Source organism: Gambusia affinis, linkage group LG10, assembly GCF_019740435.1.
Source record: "Gambusia affinis linkage group LG10, SWU_Gaff_1.0, whole genome shotgun sequence".
Taxonomy (NCBI): Eukaryota; Metazoa; Chordata; class Actinopteri; order Cyprinodontiformes; family Poeciliidae; genus Gambusia; species Gambusia affinis.
Window position 1 is genome coordinate 25543796 of NC_057877.1, and position 23579 is coordinate 25567374.

General features: G+C 36.2%; 2 protein-coding genes across 24 annotated transcripts in view; one reads left to right on the forward strand and one right to left on the reverse strand.

Annotated features, from left to right (window-relative positions):
* Positions 1 to 1540: 1540 nt before the first annotated feature.
* Positions 1541 to 14355, reverse strand: atg4c (autophagy related 4C, cysteine peptidase). Its single transcript, XM_044128732.1, has 11 exons — positions 14133 to 14355; positions 13909 to 14035; positions 13111 to 13194; positions 12771 to 13001; positions 9329 to 9668; positions 8708 to 8778; positions 7723 to 7925; positions 6900 to 6978; positions 6015 to 6091; positions 4339 to 4458; positions 1541 to 3960 (listed from the first exon to the last, which is right to left on the reverse strand). The coding sequence occupies exons 2-11, from the start codon at positions 13982 to 13984 to the stop codon at positions 3793 to 3795; spliced, it is 1449 nt and encodes a 482-aa protein (XP_043984667.1). The 5' UTR covers positions 13985 to 14035; positions 14133 to 14355; the 3' UTR covers positions 1541 to 3792.
* Positions 14356 to 16358: 2003 nt separating this feature from the next.
* The window catches only part of dock7 (dedicator of cytokinesis 7), a 47977-nt gene continuing 40756 nt past the window's right edge, over positions 16359 to 23579 (forward strand). For 22 of the 23 annotated variants that reach the window (XM_044128300.1, XM_044128293.1, XM_044128294.1 and 19 more), the window contains exons 1-8: positions 16384 to 16536; positions 20119 to 20218; positions 21064 to 21239; positions 21904 to 21972; positions 22061 to 22190; positions 22607 to 22819; positions 22975 to 23060; positions 23163 to 23229. In XM_044128300.1, coding sequence (XP_043984235.1) covers positions 16499 to 16536; positions 20119 to 20218; positions 21064 to 21239; positions 21904 to 21972; positions 22061 to 22190; positions 22607 to 22819; positions 22975 to 23060; positions 23163 to 23229 — 879 coding nt within the window. In that variant the 5' untranslated portion in view covers positions 16384 to 16498. Of the gene's footprint in view, positions 16537 to 20118; positions 20219 to 21063; positions 21240 to 21903; positions 21973 to 22060; positions 22191 to 22606; positions 22820 to 22974; positions 23061 to 23162; positions 23230 to 23579 lie in introns of all 23 variants that reach the window. The other variant, XM_044128291.1, reaches the window with a different exon arrangement.

The window sequence follows — 23579 nt, forward strand, 5'->3', positions numbered from 1 at the left end:
CTGGCAAGTTTTACTCCATTACATCACACACTCATTTAATAGTGCAAATTTTGGACTTTTTATATACCTGGCAACAAGACAGACATGTGTTTTTGCTTACTTTTCAATGCTAATTTTCTAGTCTATACATGTAAATTTCTTGAGGTTAAGAATGCAACACAAAATAAAATTCCCAGCAAATCTCATCTTTAATTTGAGGCTAGACTGCCAGATATCTCCATGTTCATTTTCTTTCCTTAGAAAGTACACTTTGTGCTTATTTGATTGTACTTCCTGTATGCATTCATTGGAGAATTTGCTAATGTATAATTTTCGTTTTTCTGTCTTGTGGAAAATACACCCTTTTCAGCACTTCTGTGTTTAATTATGTCCCTTTCCTTAATGGTTACTGGTACCACTGAAGGTTTCTTATTGTAAAAAGAAGATTCCTGTCCACTGCCATCACATTCTTTATCTAAATGAGGGACTGCTGTAAAGTTAAAGACTCAATAAAATTGGCTGGACTTCCTTATGCAACTTTTCCCCATTTAGCATAAAATTAGCACAAAAAAATTGCTAATTGTGCTATAATTTGGATTAGACTGCATATTGTTGCCTCTGAATGATCAGAACTGGACTCATTTAAACTGGTCTCATGATGCCACATGAAGCTTTCATGACAATTTTTAATCAAACTCTAAACTAAAATATTAACCTACCAATTTATTAATTTCTAAAAAGAATCCATGTTTGCATCTAGCTTGTTTTACAAAACCACTACTCATTTATTGTAATTATGACTCAAATATTCATAGAGCCCTGTAAATACAATGCAAACAAAGTCAACGCTCAAATCTCTAGGCGGCCTGAAGAACAGATGAGTGTTTCATGTTTCGGACAAATATCCCTCATGTCATGTCCCTTCCTGTCCACACTTTTAATCTCCCAAACAGAGGAATGTCTCTGTAGATGCTTTTGCTTTTAGATATTTAATATCCCCACTATCTGCAAAGTCTGTTGCTAGGCCAAAAAAGAAAGGGGAAAAAGACATGATCAGGCAGAGGATCTAAACGATGCCTTTATGTGTCCAGGGTGAGAACAAACGAGGCACTCTTAGTCTCGCCATCTATCCTCACCCTTGCCCCGACTTCCCCACAGAAGGGACATTTCCCTCCTTTTAAAAGCACAGCTCATCATAATACAAGAATTTGCATTGTACAGGGAAAACGGCAACAGGGCAACAGATTATCTATGGCAACAGAGCTTTGCACACAAGGATATTTTCTTTTCCTCCACAGAGGAACACAATTGCTGCCAGTGTCACTGGGTCACATTTTTTCCGGTTCCTGGTTAATGGGCTGTAGAGCTGGTTAGCACGTACGATTAGTTTTAATCTTCTACATTTGACTGGGTGAGAAGAGGCATTGAATTTATTTCAACACATCGGTGAGGTTTGCATGCTGTCCTGAAAATGAAGTAAACATTTCATTTTCCTTTAACTTTTATTTTAGGGTGGCTACAAATTTTTCAACAATTACAGAAAGGAATAATGCAAACCAATTCAAGTAAAATACTTTTAGCTCTTTTATTAAACATTTCAGAAGTTAATTTACAGAAAACATTTTTTGTGTAGAAAAGAACATGAAAATATTTTATAGTGACAATGACATTTGGACACATTAGATAGTGTACTTCATGTTAATTTTAGATTATTGCAGTGAATGTCACTTACCATTGGAACTCAGGGAAATAAGTGGAAATGCATCAGAGAATATTTGAAAGATATTTACAGCAGGACTGTCAAATGTACCTTAGATAAAAAGTAATATTTATTCATACAGTAAATGTGTCTTACTTTATATTGCAATTTTCTGACTTTGATTCATGCTGATGTGAATGTGCTGTTCATAAATAGATGATTCACACCAGCAATCTTCCAGTTAAGCGATCAAAGCACATTGGTGGTATGGTGTCACACAAGACTTTGATATATTATTGCTGGGAAAAAAAAAAAAAAAAAACTCTAAAAAGAAGCTCTACTATAACTTAAGTGACCTCTGTGCAGAATTGTGAAGAACTTCCTTCAGTGTGTGGATTTTTTCCTTCATGTGTTTCAGAGTTTAATCTAGATTAAGAATATAAAGTATAGAAACTTAAATAATGACTCTACCCATTTTAAATGGCACTTGAACTTCACTTAAGGTGCTGAAGAAGTGAAATATTTAAGGTGTACACAATGTAAATACTCTAGATCAGCGATTCCAGTGGTTTGGTACCTCACAGTGTTACAAATCGCTCAGTGTGCAGTCTTAAAAACCCTTTACAGAACTCAAACTATACAAAACAAGAAAGGTGAAAAAATGGTGAAATACACTTTTGATGTAAAATCTAGAAAAGAAAAAAAAGATTAAATTTTATACCGACTGTTAAAAACCATAGGTTCTTTAAATTGTGCCTGTGTAGCGAGCATACAAAGTTTAGGAATCACAGCACTAGATCCATGATTCTCAAACTGCAAAAGTAGTAACACTTATTACAGTAATAACAATGAATACCTTTAAGAATAATAACTCAATAAATTAATCTGCCTTTAATTTTCTCAAAAAAAAAAAACAAAAAAAAAACCCATCTGGTAAATAACTGGGATGAGTTGGACAACAGTGAGTCAGGAATAAATATTTTTCGGCTATTAATGCTGTGGTCTATTTACCTATGAAGTCAAAACCTGGATCTAGGTATAACATCAAACCCAACTAATCATGTTCTATTTCCAAATTTAAAAAGCAGATGCTTTGCTCAGGCTACGCATTACTGACATCATGAGTTACCACCATATTAAATTTTTGCATTTTGTCAAAAGTGGCAACATGTTGTCTAGAAGAGGATGCCCAGTACCATGTGTTTATAATACTTAACAGATACAGTTTTTCTTACTACTGCTACCATTAAATTTTGAGGCCAGGGTTTGTGTTTTTCTTGAAATTCTGACTTTAGGACCATTTTATGATTTTTTTTTGCTTACTTTAAAATGCCTCCACCATTTATGTAGTGTCATTGGATACAATTTTGTGTATTTGTTTTATAAATCATAAACTGAACAAGTCAAATTTGGTTGTGCTTCTGTTTTAAGTTATCACAACCTGACTTGGGATTTACCAATTAGTATTTACTAGCACGGTGCTGCTCTAGCTGGAGATCCTATCCCAAACACGTCTGCATGACACTGTTGGTACTGAAAGATCAGGACCGAGTTAGAATTATACAAATCAAATGCAACCAAATCCTAAAACCTGGGGATTCATTTGGAAAATACATATATATATTTTAAAAATGATTTATAGCTTTGTTCAAAACCTTATGGCTGTTAATTTACTCCTACAAACTTAATTTAATAATCACACTGCAGACTTCAGCTAGTTTAGACGCAAAACAACGTTCTATCAAAAGCAGTGCAAGCTGTGCTTATTTCTATTGTAGATATTCCTTTATGACCTTCCAAAGTTTGATTTTGCTTTTTACGTCAATTTTACAAATGAAACCCAACTTACGATGTCTGAACCATTGACATAAACATACAGACTACAAAAATATAAATAATGATGCAAAATGCACATATTTCTTACCAATTCTACATGTAAAAAAATATATATATGAATTTAGATTTAGTAGAACACCACATAATGTCAAATAACTTCCCAAAAAGAATAATCCAGAGTTTGCACTTCCAGACAAGCACTGACAGACATAATGCAGTGGATTTCAACAGTTAGAGTTGTTATGAGTGAGCATTTCTTGTACCGTCAAACTGGGCTGTCAGAGAAGCACAAAGTCTCCAGCTGTGGGGACGGTTCTGCGTGTTTCCCTCAGAAAGGGCCATTCCCGCGTCTCTGTGCTCAGACCCGCCGACAGGCCATAATCTGCGCTGCGACCTTGCAAAAAAGTAAACACCGGATATTTCTCCTTCGGTGAAGGCTCCAGCAACTGGAATGGGGCAAAAAAACAAACAAAAAAAAACAAAAAAACAGAGAAGCAACTTTTATTTTGTATTACTACTCCAAAGAAAGTGTCTTGATGCAAATTGATGGTAAAATAAGTAGATTAAACACAACATATGTTTAATCTAAATGTGGAATCTGGCTTTTGAAACAGCTCTACAGCATATTGACTGGATGACAATTTAATTGGATTTGTGGCTAAATGCTGCCACCTACTGCTCAACTAATGTAGGACTAGTAAAATGAAATTAATCTAGAAATGGTTTCCAACAAAACCCCCATCAAAAACCATATCTGGAAAGTTAGAAATACAATTACTTCACTGATTAAGTCATTTCAAGGCGTTAAAGTTGCGTTTCTTTACCTTGGACACTTCTTCCCTGATTCTCTCATAATCTTGAGCACTTCTAGAATAGAAACCAATAGTGCAGCTTGGATCCATCTTGCTGAAAGGCATTTTCTTTGGTGAGGGGCAATGGTATGACTAGCAAAATTAAAAAACAAAACAGAGGGAAAATTAAAATCTAAAGACATTTTTCAAAATTAAGTAAATGTTCACTACTGTCTAGAATATAAACAAATATAATCTTCATTATTTAAAAATAAGGAATAAGAAACTTGATCTGCACCGTGTATGCATTTTAATCTCGTCTATTGCAATGTTGTATGGTACTGCATGAAAGTGGGAAAAAACTGAAAAGTAAATTTTTCCAAATAACTTACAGAAATTAAACTAATTCCTCATACTTTTTTCCTGTACACTTAGAAAAATACATTCTAGTATTTATTTAAAAAAAAAGAGAAAAAAAAAAGTGTTTTAAATGAGGCAGTATAAGTTTTCCAGGCATATAATCCTATTTTATAACATAATTAAGTAATTGTTACTTAAAAGAAATTTTACCTTCTTATTTAATGTCTTGAAATTGGTTCTTTGTTTAAAAACTCCTGCTCTTTCTGAAACTCAGCCTCCTGAAATTGATCTTTTTTCTGTTTTTACCAGCATTGCACCAAGTAGCTTGAATAATTAGCTCAGATGTGCAGTTTCACCAGGTGTGCTAGATAGTCTGATGGAGCTGAGTGGGGGAGTCGCAGGGAAGTGCTGCTCTGTGAGGCGGAAGCTCAGAAGCGTGGAGCTGTGGCTTGAAGGTGGAGCTACATCCCACCAAGCTTTTTGGTTGGGACATTGGCTAAGTAGTTGCCATGGGAGATTAAATGATTTCTCAAACATGTATCAGAGAATCAATGCAACACTGAAGGTATATTCATGTGGGAGTAATATTAAAATATGATTTAGAGTTAAAAAAGATTACATAATATTGCCCATTTAATATCCATCACACAAAAATGTATCCAGAACATTGGTTAAAATTGCTACACCACTTCAGTGATTCATTCTTAAAATGAATCACTGAATGTCTAAGCACCAAATACATTCTCAATAAACTACCATTATATCAACCTTCCAGACCACTCAAATCCTTTTCTGGTCAACTCTCTATCTCCAGAAACAAGATTCAGATTCTATCCTCCTTTAATCTGGAACAAGCATTCTGAAAACTGCAAACCAGCTGCAGTTCTTTTAAACCAACCTGGGCTTCCTCCACATTTCAGCAGAGCCACAGGCAGTTCAACGTTATGCAATGATGCTGCAGCTCAAATAAAAGGAAACCCAAACCAAAAAAAGAAATAAATACATTTTACTGGCCTTATGCAATTTTCTACCTTTTGAGGAAGTTAATTTGGATTTTCATTCGCTTTAGACCCTAGTCAACAGTTGCCACAGAACTAAAAACTTGAAATACACCATACCATGTCTAATGAATCTATAAAATTTCAGTTAAATCTGCTAGAACATGGATTTTCAGTATTTCTCTTAGGTAGCAGCTTTGCTTACCTGAGCAGCAAATAAATCAGCCAATACAGACTCAGTGATTGGGCTGAGTGCTGCTTTAAGACTCACACCTATAAGTACTCACAGAAACTATAAAATCCACATTTACTGGAGCCCTCAGTCAGCTTGTCTGTGTAATTTTACGTTACCTGAAGAGGGAAATCGCTGGTGCTGACATTCACAAAAGACTGACAGTAATGAGGGTCCATGTAAATCAAGCTGTCATCTGCAAGGACAAAACAAAAGACAAGTTATTCAAAAACATCAGATTATTACAGGGGAAGAAAAAATAAAAAAAAAAAAAAACGTGCTTCTCCTCAATATCTATGCAGAGCAGCTCAAAGTCACCCGCCGGACCTACATGTTGGTGTTGTTTGCGTCAAATGTGCTTTCAAGAAGGTTGTTGCTTTTTAATATCCAGCAGGGTGGATTAAATTCTGCATAATCAGATGCGTTTGTACAAGCACATCTTTTACACCCGCAAGAAAAGAGGTTGTCATTTAATTTTTGTGTGGTGGAATTACTTTTACAAACATGCAATTATATTCGACCGTTTTGCATATGATGAATGCAGTGCTGAGCTGTGCACTGGCAGGGAGAATGTATTGCTTGTCATTTAGACATCATCCAACACTGTATTTCAAATGGGTAAAATGTAAATGCGTAAATATTGACTGCCAAGATGTACAACTGAAGGTTTCTCCTGGCTGCTGAAGGTGATGAAGAGTGGCTCACTTTGGGCGCCCGGATGAAATTTAATGCATGCCGCCTATGGAAATCAATTATGGTTTACAACTTGGGAGGTTTACTTATGATAAATGGGCGAGGTTTTGATGGGTCAGAGAGAATAAAGTAAGCCCCGCTTCACTCAGTTTCATCTCTACTCCTCTTCGTTTTCCTCATATAAACATGAATACATTAACTTACTTTGTCTCTACACATACAAAGGGTATATTATGCAAAAATAATTTGTTATTCACACCACCCTCTGCGTGAATGCATCTTTCTCCATTTTCCATTATGTTGGCACTAACCTTGAAATCCCACAAAGTAGCAGGCCTGCTTCAGCTTCCCTCCAATGATGCCTATGCAGTACTCCAGACGCAATATCCTCTAAATGAGCAGAGAAGCACGCATATGTCTGAATTAGAGCTCAAATAATTTAATTCCAGTGCATTATGTAATGAACAAAATGAAATCAACTCTGGCGATGAACCAAGAAATCAGCTTGTGACCCAAATAGGTCAATTTTCAGTTTGACTGGGTCTAACCACTGATCAGTGTTTAATGTTTATTATTTTTTGATGAAATAAAAGCAGAAAAATCTCTAGATCATCTTTAAGTTGAACAGTAGAAAATGAGTCTGTTGCCTGGTGACAGGTAAAAACTAATTGTGAACTTTTTCTGCTGAGTGGATGCACCACACCACATTAACAACAACACTCTTCAATATTGAAGTTGCTACAGAAGGAAGCAGATTTAAAGTTAAGCATTTTCAATATAGTGTGGTGTCCTGAAACAAAGTCACAGGAAACACATAAAGCATAAAAGTATATTTAAAGAAATTTGATTTCCTTTTAATATAAATAATTACAATTAAAAGTATTTTGACTAATGTTGATTTAAGTTTTTTTTCTCCTTTTCAATCAAATTGGCATAAATAAATATTGACAGTTCAGAGCTTTACAAAATGAGACCTGAAATCATCCACAAAACTCTGATCTCTCAACAAATATAAAACAGACATTCTAAATTTGCAATCAACAATGATTATTGAACTTCTGCAACAAAAATAACTTGGACTTAACATTAACTCTATGATATCTTTAAAAAAAAAAAAAAAAAAATGTTACTCACTTTTGCAAACTCAAAATACTCCGGGTTTGTCCTTTCTCCTCCCAGCCTCACAGGGATGAGGATGATGACGGCTTGGTTCTCTGGCAGAGTGGGGGTTGTTGACAGTTGGCTGCTTTGTGCAGCAGGAGAACTATCTGCCGTCTCACCAGAGGTTTTTCCTGCTTTCAGCACCTTGTGGCAGTCCATGACATCCTCATTGTACACTGGAAAAGGTCAACAATGCAAAAGTTCAATTGAGTTACATCTGTTTTTAGAACTTGAGTCCATTTTTATTTTTAGAAATATCACTTCAAGACATTAGGCTACTTCACATTCTCGTCACTTTATCCATATGACATACAACTGTATGAACTGCATACCATGCATCTAATTCCTCTGTTCTGAGTGAGTAGGACCCTTAAAGTCTGTTTTATAAGTTTTCTCCCAAATATTATTTTTCTTTTTAAAACAGTCATTATTCCATCCAGGAAGCATGTTAAGTCTGTAGAATGGAAATAAATGTATTGTTAGACTCTTTAGAATTAGAAAAATGTTCATTAATCGTTTCAAAAAAACAGTTCAGATTTGAATTTACAAACAAAACACAAGAAAACTCCCCTCCCCCTCACAGAAGTTTTTTTTCAGTTATTAAAGAATAGTAACATTTTACAAATGCTGACTGATTGCCAAAAGAATCAGAAGCTTTAATGCAATTTCTCACTGTGACTAGCACTACTGAACTAACAACTCACAAACAGCCATCTTCTGCTATTGAGAAGACAAACATGAATCAGCTGAGATATTGAGGTTAAGAGGAGGTCGTGGCGGCATGTTATAGATTTGAAATGGATGTGATTGTTGTGGGGAATAGACACAGAAGGTCCTGTCCCCCACTTTTAGCAGCTGGAATCTCACAGCAGCAGAACGACAGAGGAATTAAAGAGCAGTCGACTTGGGCGCCATGCCCAGTTTTCTGTACAATCAGCGGCAGCATCATCTTTTATACCTGTGCAGTCCTGGGAGACGTAGACAGTTATACCCGCCAAGCCAGGCTCCATCGCTTCTTTGACAGCTTCCCTAAAACAAAAAGATAGGAAAAGTAGACAGAGGCAAGTAAGAAAAAAAAGAAAGAGAAACTGAGGGTGAAAGCCAAGTTCACATTTAACAAAATATGGGATATTATTACTTTTATGCTGAAAAGGGAGCATTATTTTGAATTGTGTTGAAGAATGTTTTGTCAACAGTACACATAACAACAAAAAAGAGCCATGGCACAACATGATCCTACTATAAGTTTATTTACAATCAATAACTGAAACTTATCACAGTAACAAATAAATATCCTAATTATTACAAATCTTCCACAATATAAACAATATAATAAATGCCAACATCTAATGGATTTTATCTCCTCCAACATGTTTGTCTTGTTGTGGTTTCCTGATTGAAATGTTCATAATTTGTGCAACAGTTCTAGTCATTCCAGGTGAGTTTTTAGGTTAGGTTGTGCTAACCAACATAAAAGTTGAGACTGACATTTTTTAATAATAACTTCAGAATATTAGTATTTTAGCATGTTTAAAATGGTAGTTGTCTGCATAGATACATACGTGAAGGTCAAACTTACTTCAAGATGTGTGCTACCATAGCTGGACCATACCAGTCCCCTGCCTGTTTTCCAAACGTCATTCCTAAACGGACCAGTCTGTGCAGACCCAGTGGAGCTGAGGAGACGTCTGCAAACCAGGACACCAGATTTCTGTGGTACATCTCCTTTAAATGTGCATCTGCTTCCTCTGCTGATCCCGACGCCTGGGCTTGAGGCGCAAGAGACTGTCTGCTTTCAGAAATCCTGGGGTTGCTCTGCAGAGAAGTCTGCAGTGAGGTGACAAGTCTCTTAGCCGCTGTGGTGGTCCGCGATTCTACATCCAAGGGCTGGATGGTGAGCGCCTCTGGCCAAGACCAGTCTGCAGAAAAATGAATGAATGAATAAGGTCGAGTCAGAAACCTCTAAGATTCCAATTATATCTAGTATAATTTAAAAAAATAAATAAATATTCCATGCATTTATGTTAATTACAAAATTTCTTGAGTCCCTAAATTTTTTTCTCAAATATTATCATTCACAATGCAAATAAAATGCATTTTATTCTGGAAACCTTTGCAGCTAATCAACCTCATAAATGCTGTATAAACTCTAGGTGTATTACTAAGGAGTTCCATTTCTGTATAGTCAAAGTAATCTGGAGCCAACTTGTTAAAACTTTTATGATCCTAATTGTGACAACATTCTACATTACCCTGAGCTATAACTGCTGATGAGTACATTGAATTTTCTTCATGCAAATAACTCTCAAACATTCCCTTATTCAGATGTGTAAGATGGCATTTAAAGTGCACCTAAACTTGACATTATTGGGCAGAAACCATTTAATTTTTTTTTTAAAGTGTGCTCGTTTTCCATTCCAAGTTGTTGTGCTCAATGTAAAGGAATTAATGTTCATTTTTGGCCAGGCCCTAATCAACTGTGTAATAAGCCTGATCTTTCTATATTTCTAACCTCAGTTTTAGAGCATTAAAAATATAAACTCATGCAGACCTTAAAAATAAGCCATCTTGGCTCAAGAAGCCCGAATTCTACTCATTTCAGAAACAGGTTAGTGATAACTTGGTTCAATTATATGTTTGAGTGTCCCAGTATTTCACTTTAACACTACCATAGCCTTACAAACAGGGTGGGATATGAACACGGAGTGAATGGGAGTAGCCCAGGTAATAAAATAACTCAGAATCAAGTCAGAAGCAGTAACAAAATGACCTTGATTCAAAGTGAATCAAATTTAAAACTGATCCATAAATACCCTGAAGTGGACTTTCATATCTTTATGGGGAAATGTTTTATTAGTGACAGATTTTAGAGCAAATTTAAAAAAAGAAAAGAGTTTTAAATTACTTCATTAGTCAGAGAGACTGTAAAGGATATAAGGAATTCTCTAGTTATAATACTTTTGCTGCCCAATCCCATTTCTCTCATTGGTGCTTATTTCAGGAAGTTGTTAAAAATATTCCACTGAGAAATATGACATTGATCATTTCCATCTAATCCAAACTGTAAAGACATGCATTACTTAATATGCATACAAGCGTCATCTACTTAGTTCTGCAACAGATGGTGTTTTTTATGCTGGTAAAGGAAAATGTATGATAGTCAAATGAAACATAGCCTTAATGTATTTAAAAACACATTTTGATGTCTCTGTGATAACAAATCATTTATGATCAAAAACCCTCCAAATTGAAAGACTGAACTGAAACAATTCTGGACAGAAGGGTTGAGAAAAAGAATAGAAACAATATCGATACGAGTTCTATAAATTTAGTTGTGCATTACATTCGTTACAGCTGCATTAGAAAATGTCATGTTTTAAGGGCTGTACTGCCATTCCCCTTATTCCACAAAATATACAGACACAAGTGCAGCACCCAACCTGCAGGGTTTCCCCAGAAAACTTGCTAAGCCCGGTGCTTGGGGAATCTAGGGGCCCACCATGTTTTTATATTAAAAGATGTTGACAGGAAAAGTAAAAATATTACTGGATAATTATATGTTACAGGAAAATATCACCAGTGAAACGCTATTTGAACCTACAACTAGTCTTAAAAACAACTAATCAAAAAGCACAATTAAAATGATTAACTATTTGCACTTCTGTTTAATTCAAATTAAGTCAGAGGCTCCATCAGGCTCCCAAGGGCCCATAAATGTTAATATTTTAACACAGACCACAGATGCATTAATGTAACATTTGTTTGACATCATCAATGCTGCTAAATTTGATTTAATGGATTCAGCTTACATAAATTAAAAGATTTTTAGTCATTTAATATTTAAACTTAAGATGGTAAGGAGCTGGCAAGTTTACTTTGTAAAAGTTCAAAGAACAATCTTAATAGTTGGATTGTTTTGTTACCATAGCTACAATCTGATGCTGTGAGTTTAATCTTTGAGCTCCGTTTGTTCAAATACAAATTAGTAAACTGCATTTATAACTTATTGCTTTTTTAGGTTGGTCAATTAAACTACTCCCCCCTCCCGCCAGCAGAAGCTGTTGGAGGTGCTGATGTTTTTAGCAGGAAGAGGGGCCCCTAGGTCAAATTCTGCTCCAGGCCTCATGTAGGACCGGCCCTGCATGATGAGTCAAATCCGCTGCACTGCGCTCAGAGATGCCTAACAAACGGGAGATTTAATTTAATGCTGCTAATGTGGTTTTAGTAGCTCTTCAATTTCTGTCTATTGCGTTTTTAATAAGGGGATATATAAACTGTTCTGGCTGCTCAAATTTGTTGCTCAAGTTTTTCTTGATCTTCACGCGGCCGCACGCATCAATTCTGGCTGACTAGGTAGACAATGCATTTGATATGGTTTGATGAATCGTGTAACCGGAAAAATTATACTAAAAATAATATAAAACCAGCGTGTTTGAGTGAAAGGAGGCGAGTGTGGTCCGCGCCGAGATAACTTGAGAGATAAAGTGGCAGCTGCACTGGAGGCAACGCGCAGAGGCACGAGCTGTGTGATGGGTCTGTTCACAACTTTAAATGCATAAACAATAAACCTATAAATCTTTTAGAAATAACTCTGCTCCGCAAGTGAAACTCTCAGAACACCGGAGACGCTTACAATGGGTTATAAGATAAGAAAAAAAAGAGATTTCCCCTCCCCCAATTGTTAATCTTTCTAAAAATAAAAATCAAGCAATGCCTGGCAAGGGTCTAGTAAAGCATGGGACCACCAGCCTTATACTCTGGGCGAAACCCTGAAACTCTATAGAACTATAAGGTTGAGAGATAAAAAATATTTTTAAAGAGTGAAATGTGCTTCAGACTAAATCCAGCTTTCAGCATCAGGTTGAGACTGATTAAACAATCCTAGTTCCTGCTTTCAACATTAAAAACATGCAAAAGTGTCAAACTTTAGAAAACTTAGGACTTTAATTTAAAAAGAAAGTTTATCTAGTTAAGATGTCAAGAGATCCAAGCTTAACTGCGTTTTTAATTTCTCGACTCACCTCTGCCCAAGACATGCAAAACAAGACCCTGAGCCATCATCATCTGCCCAGCCCTCAGCATGCAGCCCCAGCCACAGTCTGAGGTCAGGGTGCTGCCTGGCAGCGGAGGGAAATCTTCCCGGTACGTCAGCCACAAACGAGATGCAAAATCCTTTCGGAAAGCCTCTACGTTCCCCATGACAAGGTTCTCATCAGAGCCTCCATGCCAGTCTTCAGAGGGACAGTCCACATCTTAGGGAAAAACAATCAAAAGATTATGTTTTAGATGACTGCAATAAGTTAAAGACAAATTTTCACAATCAGTGCAAGTTTATGTAATTTATGATATTGTGCAACTTACCTTCTGCCTTAAAATGATAGCACTTTCCCAGAAGAAACACTGGGGAGTTTCTACTGAATGGAGTCTTGGATTTAAGTGCCCAACCTAGAATACATAATGAACAAAACATATATCAGGGCTTGGCTAATTTACTTTGAAAGAGACTCTAAAAGATCGTATTTACTCAGCTAAGTGAGAAACCTAATTTATAACTGCCACTCTGTGACTATAGTTATTTCATCTAACTTAAAAGTTTGTAAGAACTCCATTTTGAGTTGAATTCATGTTAACAGGAACAGAAAAACTGTTAAACTAAAGTTGCAATTATTCCCAGGAAAAGATCTAAACTATTTTCAGTAGTGACTCAACTGCAACATGCTCCAAGAATTATATTTAGGTGCTTTTTTTGTGAAGTTTCTTCCAGTCACAGTGAAGCTGCTACGAAAACCTAGCTTTTAACTTTTGTCATATAAAATTACTTATTTCAACAAGTGATGAGAAACTACAGTTTTCTGTAAATAAAATGAAAAGAGTCTTAAATTCCGCCTGGTTACACTGTCTTGGTATACGAATCGTGTAAATTCATAACCAAGTGATGAATTTACACTTACAACTGCATGTCTCAACTATTCAGAATTTTTGAAAAAAAAAAAAAAATTGGGATCTTAGTGAAAAATCTCAATTAGCGCTGTATTTATAAATCAGAAGAATATTTCAGAAGTTCATAAAATAAGACATAATTTGCAGCACAGGACTACTATCAAGATGCATGCAAGCATTGTACTACATCGGTCTGCGAGCCTGCAGAAAATTACTCACTGTACTTCACATTGTGCCACATTGACATGAACTTTGTCTTCAATTTTTCCACCTCGTCGCTCCCTTTATTCTCCATTTGGACCAACGAAGGAAAGCATCCATGCCCACACAGCAATGCCAACCTGACCTTTGTGCAAGGCAACAAACATACACACATCATTTAGCAGCGGTATCGCTTCACTTCGAAGTACTACATAAACTGAGAGCTTGAAGAAAACACATACCTCAACGATTCATCAATATCATGATGTTTTCTTGTCACAGATGCGCTGCATTTCTGTCTTCAAGTTCAAACATGGTATAGTGTCATAAAACATGCAACATTTCCTTCATAGCCCGTTTAACAACTTTGGCATCTCCTGAGAGTAGTAATGTTTACGCTTTGAGGAAGCTGTAAAATCAGGTGATCTCGCGGTTTTTCGTGGACGGGAGTTGGCTCGATTTATGTTCCAGGGCAGCCCAACCAGGCGGAGTTTAAGACGTTGCAGTTTAGTATTTCAATTTCAATGAAATAGTTCGACATTTATTTTTTAACAAAATAACCGACATATTATGTTAAAAGCATATAGTAAATAGTAAACGTAATGTTTTCGCTCTACGTCAGTATGAATAGTATTAAAGAGGGCGTATTCAGCTATGAGTAGTAACAAGTCGGTCCTCGAGGATCTGCATCCTGCGTGTTTTAGTTCTCTCCCTAGTTTAACACACCTGGATCAAATGATGGCTCATTAGAGGCTTAAGAAGAACTCTGACATACTGAAATTGTTGTTACTACCACCAGGGAGAGAACTAAAACATGCAGGATGCAGGCCCTCGAGGACCGACTTTAAAAATAACAGCGATCTCAAATTTACATGTAAAATAAGGTTCCACATTTTAAAATAAAGTCTCTGAGAAATTGTAAATGTCTTGTTTGTGGTAACTTCCACATACATCTACAAAGACTGCATGAAAAATATGTCATCAATAATTTGGCTTGCGCTTCATCTTATCTATCATGCAATGTGTACAGTCGATTTACACATAGGCTACTGCTTTTTCTATTACATCTCAAGAAATGCTGAGGTACCTAGAAGAAGATATATTAAAAAGTGCAAACTTCACCAGCATAGATAAATACCAGATAGAGAAAAGCCAAGAAATGCTAGTTTTATGATTAACCCTCCTTCTTGTGTTACTTCTTACATCTTAATTTATGTGACATTCCAAGCAATATTAAGAGGAGATGCTCAATAACTGTCATGGGCTAGCGCTATGTGGACAAAATATATATAACTAGATCATCTGCTTGCGTCAAGCGGCTAAAAAAAGGCAATAACAACTGAACATCCTGTTCCACAGTCATTAATCAGCTCTATTAAATCATTCATGAAGACTTTAAAGAGAAGAAAAGACAAAGTTTATCATAAAAAAGGGGAGATTCACTGAAAGGACAAAATCCTCACCGAAGATTTGGGAAGTACTTTGTAATGAACTTATACAATAACTTTTCAAAACTCACATAATCAAAAGATTTACAAACATCAATGAAATACATACAAATTGCCTGTCACATAGCTCTAGAATTTACTTTTGAGGGGGGAAAAAATGCTTGTCTGCACTCTACTTTAAATTTTTGTCAAAGGTCCAAATAAGAGGTTTCACCCACAGTTAATTGAAAAACCCCTAAATGCTATGGCCTAGTAATTTATCCTCTCTTCTATTTTTCTGGATTTTTAGCATAAATCTGGAGAAAGATCTTGTTGAAATCCAAAATGTTTTGAGGAAGAAAAATATCTTTTTACGTTGTATAATTTTGCTCACAGTCAATATTTCTACTTTAAACAATTTGAATCAGAACACATTAGGACATATCACCTGTTAATAGGTTGTAACACCATTTGTTTAAACTGTAAAGCAAATATATTGTTGTAATTCTACAGTAACTTATGCTTCATGCTGAATCATTCCTTATTAAAAATAGTACTAGATGTTTTAGGAATTTGAGTTAGTAATATGAGTAATACTTTGTACTCCAGATGGCTCTTTTAAAATTGTGTCCACTAATATTAGAGAAACAAATTTCTGAGCAAGAAGAAGATGCCAGAATAGTGGAATCACAACCCTTGAAAGTTGTTTTTTAAAACGTTTAGAACTTCTTATTGACACACATAAATAGAAAGCTATACCTCTATGCTACTACAAGTAATAATTATAATAATAACTAGTGGTTTCAGTCACAAGAATACATTTGTTTTCAATAATAATAATTATGATAATGGAAATTATTAATTCTATAATTCTAAAAATTATATATATATACACAAAATATCCTTTGTATATGCAAAATATTTGTCTATTTTCCCTCAAGTAAAATTAAAAGTAAAAGTCGTAGCAGTAATTGCAGCTGAAATTGTGACGTTAGTTCAACTGAAGCTACAGTCAATAGAGAAACGCGAAAGCTCATTCTTGGGTGTGTTCTGTTGCGTACTACTCCAGCCTTTACGGTAATGATCCCATTCTCCCGTTGTCCCTGTGGCCGTGTTTTTTCTGAGAGAAGAGCAGAGTGCCTGCCTGGGAATTTTCTGAAAGCACATCAGCGGCCACTGCCATGGCTGAACGCCGCGCATTCGCCCAAAAAATAAGCAGGTAATGACCGGAGATTCCAAAATGAGCGTTGTAAATGAACACTTCTGAACGCCCTTTTCTTTTTGCTTTCATGTGGGTCTCCCTCAGACCACTGCTGCGGGGAAACCCTGCTAAAGGAGGCCCAATAAGCCTGGCTCCTCCTAGCTAACCTTTCGTTAGCTGTAGCGGCAGAAGATGCTCAGACCCACCCAGACAGACAGACAGCTGTACTGCTAGCTGTTACTTTCAAACTACACTAAGTGCAAACAAATGGTTGATGGGAATGTGTATACGGATATATTTTGGCATGAAAAAAATATTTACGATAGTTGTCCCATCCTGAAAAAGGCTGAACTATAATGAAAAGAAAACCGTTCATTCTGGTCTGTTAGCTGTCTCGTCTACAGTAGCTAACCATGGGAAGCTACTGTAACCGCTGCTGACGCTCATAGAACTTTGTGCAGCTATGTGTTTAAGATGTCTGTAGATCACAAACATGTAACTTTGATTAGAAATAAATGCCTTTCCCAAGAGCAGCCAAACGCTGTGATAATCTGCTCTGGGCTCCTCAGACAGATCAATGTAATCTCCTTAACAAAGGGGCTTTGTGCAAGCTGTCAAATGCCACCATTCCTTTTATTCTACACTTCAGCTGTCCAAATGGACGCATTTCATCTTTTTTTTTTTTTCTGATGACTTAATGCACAGACAAGTCACTATGCATTTGTCAAAGGAAAACGCCCACTTGTTTGGTGTTTATGAATTCTGTGTGATAAGATCTGATGAAGAATGAGGAAATCTGAAAATTATGAGGAAGAATAACATTCTAACTGCCATCTCTTTATGTTCTTAAAAAAAGAGGAATCAAATCAATTGTCTTTGGTATTATTGTGTACATTTGGCATTGATGTTGTTGTCAAGATAAATCTGCTAATAAAACCAAAATGTTATTAATGGTATCAAGTATTATATATTGTACACACTACAATAATAATCAGGTTAATTGTAACACAATTACCACAACTGTGAGTTAAAGATTACTAGACCTCTGCAAAATATCAGAATTTTAATTCTGAACTGCAACCAGTGTAAAATGTTATGTTATATTATAATCATACTTGATGATTAAAAATAATGTAAATCTTTTCTGCATTTTGTAATTAACTGTTCATTTGCTTAACCTCAAGACATTAATGAAAAGATGCAGAATGTTTCTAAGCATCATCATAAGACATTTAGTCAAATAAACTCCTTTCATTTGGTAAAAACAAAATCATGTCTTGGCAGGTCTGCATTTGTCCAGTAGTTTTAATTCTGAATGGTGGATTGATGCAGTTTGGGGTATTTTTTTAGTTATGTTTTAGTTATTTTTAGCTGTGTTGCTTGAGCGTCCTGCTTACTTCACTTTTCAGATCTTTATTTGTATAAAAACATGAAAAAATAATCCATCGTTAACTTCAAGTTCATATTTATGTGGTACTTTATGTTGACTTGCCACATAAAATTCCAAAAAATACATTGATGCTTGTGGTTTTAACATAACAAATTGTGTCAATGAGAATGAATACTTTCAGTTGTACTAGATCAGGAGACAATAGTGTTTTTTGTGTGACAACAACCCTCTACTATTTAAGATTTACCAACTGAGTCCTAACATGTTTTTTCTGCTTTTGAATTTCTTGTCTTTTGTGATTTCAAATGCTCAAAAATACAGAAAGACAAGTCAAACGTTTGTTTACTTTACTTTCATTGCAAAAGACAAAGTAAAGGCTGTTTAAATGGTTGATCTTATTCATCTTACTGAATAACAAAAAAAATCCGTCTAAGGCATGTTGATGCTTGTGAAAAGCAAACTGAATGCGTTTCCTTAAACACGTATCATCTGCTTGAACTTCTTGTACTCTGGCCCTTATTTACTGTGAATTCATGTGTTTTTTCTAGGTTTTAGTGATGTCCAGAAGTTGTGGCCATAAAGCTAGTGTTTACTGAATAAAGACCGGGAGGTTGGGTCATAGTGCTTATTTTACTTCTGTTTGGCAGCGTTGTCAAGCTCTCTAATGCCACTTGATGGAATAGATATGATTAGCTCTACCAATCTGTAATATAATAGCCAACTGCTTTCAGCTTTGCTTGATGCAGTTAACTAACCAAGGCGTTTAGGAACTCTAGTAGTTTGAGTTTGATTACATCATAATAATAAACTAATTAGATTTTTAACCATATTATGTAAAGAAATTGATTTTGTCCCAATAAATTTAAATAATTTAATTTAAATATATGGCACAAACACAGCTGCTTTTTATAGTTTTATACATCCACATCAAAATGAAATAACATTTTATAAAACTGATTCGAGATGCACCATTTGGGATTTGTTGTCAATTTCCTTACCCGGAGTACAGCTTTGATCAGTCAATGCAGAGTAGCCATAAATCATCTTTTGGAACAAAGGCAGTTTGACAGTGTTTGAGTGCAGTTTCTGTAGAATAGAATTTTACAAATACTTTAAATCAGACAAAATGATTGAGTTAATATTTTAAGCTTTTGTTAGTTTATTTCAGGAGTAAGTGCAGTTTGTATAGTTAGCATGACTAAAACTACAGACTCTGTGTAATCTTAGAGAATGTAGACTCCTTATGTAAACTACTGACATTTCCAGAAGTAATTATGTTCTATAACAGAGTTAAAAGATAAAAGAACAACAAAGAGAGCCACTTTGTTGTGCTCCGTTCCCTCTTCCTGTATTGCAATGTTCTATTAGTTCTTGATTGAGCTATCTGGAGTTTGATTCTCAAACTTGATTCCTGCATTTCTTCCTTGTTCAACCTCTTTCCATCTCCTGTCTGATTACTGTCACTAAAGGCCTCTACTTCAACAACATCTTTTATTAAAAAAAAAAAGACTTGTTTTCTTTCACCCTTTCACGTCATATAATGAAGGACAGATATGTTTCATGGGGTGGTAAAAATAGTTTTCTGTTAAACATAAACATAATACATAACATTAGTCAGTAACAGCTTCCACACTTTAAGAGTGTTGTTGTCAGCTGCACCTGCTAATGCTTAATATGGTTAACTCATTGGGAAAAACTGATCATGAACTACATTAGTACTGGAGAAAAACAGCTAAAGTGAATGTCCAGCTGCCTGCAGCATTCAAACAGTCCAAAATGATAGTATCCTTAAAACTGTGCCTTTAGATTTTTATTTTTTATTTTCCCCTCCAGGGGGTCTTTTTTGTGGGCTCTAGTGTCCCTTATATGACAGAAGGCTGACAGGAAAGGGGGGAAGACATGTGGCAAATGTCGTCGGGTTCGGGATTCAAACCCGCGACGGCCGCGTCGAGGACTCAAGACCTCCAAATGTGGGTCGCGCTATCCACTACGCCACCGCAGCATGCCCCTAGATTTGTTTAAATATAAAAACAGCTCCAAAGTAATTGAAATATTTTTTATTCTCAAATGTCTGAAGTGATAAAAACAATTAACAAAACTAATAAGGTAAAAGAGTATTCAAGTGCTTTGTTGATATTACAATCAGAGTTCAGGAATTGTAAGTCCACGTTTTTGACTTACAACCATCTTTCCTTTGTTCTTCTCTGCAGGACCGTGGCAGCAGAGGTCAGGAAGCAGATAGCTGGTCAGTATGGCGGTTCCCCGCAGCTCTTCAAAAACCTCAATGTTGGAACAACATCTAGCAACACAGTGAGTGATGTAAAGTTGTTTCCACCCAGCTGCTTTCAGCTGCTTGCTCTTCTACACCAAGAGTAGATTGTAATTCAGTGTAGGTGATACACTTCGGCTAATGTTATGATTATGTGAAAGAGTTGACTTTCACTTTCACTATTTAGTATGATAAGGAATGACAGTTGAATGACTTTGATATTATTGCTGCTGTAGTAATTTTATTGCTGCCTTGCCTAAGCTCTGACAGCTGGCTTGATAATAGTGTAGTGCTGGGGCACCTAGTGGTCAGTGCCAGAGCAAATGCACCATATAGAGAGGCTGCAGTCCTTGACACAGCTGTCCCAGGTTCGATTCCTATTCCAGGGTTACTACAACTGAATTCTACATGTTCATGATGAATAGGGATTAAAAGTAAAATAGATAAAACAGAGCAGATTTAATGCACTCTGTTAATACCAGTTCCCTTCTTGCTTCTCTAGAATCATCTGACTTGTGCTTTAAACATGTTGATTGCACTTCAAATAGATGAGCTTGAGTCTTCTTAAACTGTCCAGTGTTATTCTCTCAATCTGGAGAGGTTTGGGATGATGAGTTCCATAATCAAAATACAATGCATTATATAGTTTTCCAACCATCTGGAAAATGGCTGGAGCAAACTGTGCTAATGTCATGGTGCCATTCTGCTAAAAATGGAGCTGATCCAAAAGCTAGAAGTGCTCTACAAAGCAAAAGTAACAAAAGAATGATTCCATACTTTGACTTTGTTGTTCCTTCACTCTACATATTAGTGATAAACAACAAGTAAAATAATTCTTCCTTTCACTTTTTTTCCCTAAACTTTTCTCGTTGTCTCTGGCCACCAGGTTCCACTCACAGAGGCAGTGGAACCAGTGGACTTTGAGGAGTATCTCATCACACACCCCCCCATTGTTGAGTCCGGTCCCCTCAGAGATCTGATTGAGTTTCCCCCTGATGACATCGAGGTCACCTACACACCCAGGGAATGTCGCACTGTTGTACCAGCTGTCCCTGAAGAAGGGTAAATAAAAGCTATTTAGCAACACATTTGAGTACAAAACGCCAATTTTGCAATTAGTGTTCATTTTATAGAGGGTAGACATGATCCAGAAAAACAACTGAATATCACCTAATAAACATATAAGACACTTGTTTAAAAAAACCCTCATTCAGTGGGACTGAATTGACATGGTCTACTGATATTGTTATTTTAGCACCATGAGCAGAAGTAACAATTATGTGAGAAGTTCAACTTTTGACTGTTGTTCTAAATTATTGCCTTTACCTGATATTTTTACAGTTTGAATAAGATTAAATAGTTAACTGATAAAACATACTTTTGAGTTGAAATCATATAACTTCATAATTGTTTTTTTCTGAAAGTAAAAACAATTATGTTTTTACTAGTTTTGTTTACATTTGTAAACAAAACTTTACAAATGTTTTGTTTTCATCAAAACATTTGTAAAGTTTATAACAATCAAATTAATAGAAGATTGATATATTGATAAGCTCTATGGTAAATGCTGCATCACTTTTATGCATATCTATTGTAGCCTTACATCACAATATTTTATGGGGTGTTACACAAAACTTGGAAATTAGTCTGATAGGTTCTGTCTTTTGTGTATTTGTTTGTAGTTATACACTGATATTAAAATAATGCTTGTCTGATTGGTTTGCAGGGACACTGACACTCATGTCAGAGATTGTGTCAGATCATACACAGAAGACTGGGCCATTGTTAATAGAAAGTAAGGCTTTCCTTATTAACTTTTTGCACCATTTCATTCCCATATCAGGTGATTTACTGTGTTTGTTAACAGCTGCTTCCTCTTTCAGATATCATAAACTTGGCACAGGTTTTAACCCCAACACTCTGGACAAGCAGAAGGAGCGTCAGAAAGGTTTACCTAAGCAAGTGTTTGAGGCCGATGAGATGCCAGACAGCAGCAGCTATCAGGATGACCAGGTACCAGCTTCCAGCCACTTTGTAGCTCTTTATTGGCTCTCCATATCGACAAGATGCAGTGAATCACACAAGCTGTCCTTTCTCTTGGTCTTATTCTTTTCATTTTATTGTAAGTGTTTCCTAAATGTGATCTTTGTTTTTAGGGTGCATTCAGACCAGCCCCAACTAGTCCACTTCAATCACACTGTAGTTCATGCACCTAGAAAGAGCTGTTTGTTTAGGTAGGCGTGAATGTGCAATTGAACTCTGATCCAGACCAAAAAACAAACTGCGGTCTGCCTACAAACCTAGGTCTTGGTTCAGTTGAAGTGAACTGCAGTGTGGTTTGAATGCATATGTGAATGCCGAATGTATCGTAGACTGCTCCAAAACTAGGAAATGGACTACAGTTATGGTTTTAATTGTGTTTTTTTTAGGATGATTTGAAGAGGCGATCAATGTCTATAGATGACACTCCGCGCGGCAGCTGGGCCTGCAGCATCTTTGACTTGAAGAATTCCCTACCAGACGCTCTTCTCTCTCACCTCCTCGACCGTGCTCCCAACGAGGAGATTGATCGGCACAATGAAGACCAGCGCAAGACCAGCCGTCATCGCGAACTCTTTGCTTTACACCCCGCTCTCGATGAGGTAACGAAATTTTGATTCTCAAATTAACATCTTGTCTCTCATAGCTTTTAGTTTTTGGCATCACTCAATCCAAATAGGACTTTGATTTTTGTTTTAATGATTGATTACCAGTATATTTTCTGGTGTTTCTCTGTGCTTTGCTTGTGCATGTGCAGGAGGAGCCCATTGAGCGCCACTGTGTGCCTGAAGTACCTAAAGAGCACTTTGGCCAAAGGCTACTCGTCAAATGCTTGTCCTTGAAGTAAGTGGTGGAGAGACTTTTTCAGGAAAAAAGAAAAGCTCTCTAGTTATATTTAACTGCTCCTTTTTGCTGACTCACTTGTTTTTACTCCTCCTTTTGAAGGTTTGAGATCGAAATTGAACCCATATTTGCTAGTTTGGCCTTATACGATGTCAAGGAAAAGAGAAAGGTAAGCTGTTATGCTTTTCTCAGATCCTTTCCTGGCCCTGAGTTGTGTGGTCACTTCTGCAAACCATTAAAATTGTTGGGAGGATAAAGGAAATCTGATGAGTGGACTGTAAAATTTTATGCTGTGTTCTGTTAAGGTTTCAAGAATCTACAGTGGTTAAATCACACACTGAAATTATGTTACAGTAACAAACACTAGAGGGTAGCAGTGGCCTTGAGATGTAGCTCTCTTTTATATATTGCCTCGCTTCTGGGCTCTATTGATTCACCAGGGGTTCATTTTTCTCTTAAACTACCATGTTTGTCAGCAACTATGTGCAAGAAATCAAGTTGCGGTTACCAAGCCATTGG

What these genes read in the sequence shown, in the direction of transcription:
- atg4c (XM_044128732.1), bottom strand. Translation starts at nt 13,984, where the DNA reads ATGGAGAATAAAGGGAGCGACGAGGTGGAAAAATTGAAGACAAAGTTC. An exon ending in GTGGCACAATGTGAAGTACA is followed by an intron (nt 13,195 to 13,908) that starts GTGAGTAATTTT and finishes TATGTATTCTAG; the next exon opens with GTTGGGCACTTAAATCCAAG. An exon ending in CGTCTCCCAGGACTGCACAG is followed by an intron (nt 7,926 to 8,707) that starts GTATAAAAGATG and finishes GACCTTTTCCAG; the next exon opens with TGTACAATGAGGATGTCATG.